This window comes from Sitophilus oryzae, unplaced genomic scaffold (genome assembly GCF_002938485.1).
Source record: "Sitophilus oryzae breed Bouriz unplaced genomic scaffold, Soryzae_2.0 scaffold_1007_pilon_pilon, whole genome shotgun sequence".
Taxonomy (NCBI): domain Eukaryota; kingdom Metazoa; phylum Arthropoda; class Insecta; order Coleoptera; family Curculionidae; genus Sitophilus; species Sitophilus oryzae.
Genome location: NW_022145624.1, coordinates 64,785 through 65,803, shown reverse-complemented (window position 1 = coordinate 65,803; position 1,019 = coordinate 64,785). Strand labels below are relative to the sequence as shown.

The 1,019-nt window shown below is 42.5% G+C and overlaps 1 protein-coding gene across 1 annotated transcript; it reads left to right on the top strand.

Annotated features, from left to right (window-relative positions):
- Positions 1–203: 203 nt before the first annotated feature.
- Positions 204–596, top strand: LOC115889932. Its single transcript, XM_030910061.1, has one exon. It carries the CDS (start codon positions 204–206, stop codon positions 594–596), a length of 393 nt encoding a protein of 130 aa, XP_030765921.1.
- The last annotated feature ends 423 nt before the right edge of the window (positions 597–1,019 follow it).

Genomic DNA, 1,019 nt, shown 5'->3' with positions numbered 1-1,019 from the left:
AACATGTAACGAATACAAATACCTAGGCGTTACTTTAGATAAATCCGGGAAAGACGACAACAAAATAAGCTCGAGAATAGTCAAGGCCAGAAATGCAATAAAATGTCTGAATAATATACTCTGGAGTAACGATAGGTAAAGACAGAAAACTAAGAATTTATGATGCGATAATCAACAACCATCTGGTTTTTGGGACGGAAACAATGAGGTTAACGGAGAACAACAAAATAAAATTACTGGCGGTAGAAATGGACGCGATAAGGAGATCAGCACGAACATCACGGCTGGATAGAGTACGAAACGGGACAATCAGGGACAAAATGGGAAGACAGAAAACTATAGTAGAGGAAATAAAGAGTGCCCAACTGAACTGGTATGGACATGTGAGAAGGATGGACAACACGCGACTGCCTCAGAAGGTACTAAACTGGCTTCCACAAAAGAGAAGGAAACGGGGAAGACCGAGGATAAACTGGATGGAGAGTGTAAAGAAGGCGATGAGCTCAAGGGATCTGCGTGACGGAGACTGGGATGAACGAAACCAATGGCAAATCGTCTCAGATGCTGGCTTTGGTCAAAGACCTGAAACCGTATGATGAGTTATAACTGAAGAAAGGGGGACACAGTAGAACTATAAGGTCGCGGTGATTAGGTTCTCCCCTCCTATACACTCTACACTACCAAACATTGTAATAACTGTCAATTTCGTTAAAATTACTATTGAAACGGTCTTTCCAACATGACAAGTCGCAGTCGTACCGACTTGAAACATATCTTGACAGGCCGTCATTAACAATACCAACAAAACAACAGATAAATGCGGGTTCGCGACGTTCGGAAAATATATAATTGGCATTGGGGCGAGCAAAACGAACCCTAATTACGTCGATTACTCCGCATAAATTAACAGTCGGTTTCTATTATGCCCGGCCGCGTTATTAGCGTTGAGGAAATTACGGTTGCCGAGGTATTACGCTCGTACGCCAAGGCGCCAATTACGCTTTAAATTTCAATTCGAA

Coding starts and splice junctions, on each gene's coding strand:
- LOC115889932 (XM_030910061.1), top strand. CDS start 204: ATGAGGTTAACGGAGAACAACAAAATAAAATTACTGGCGGTAGAAATG.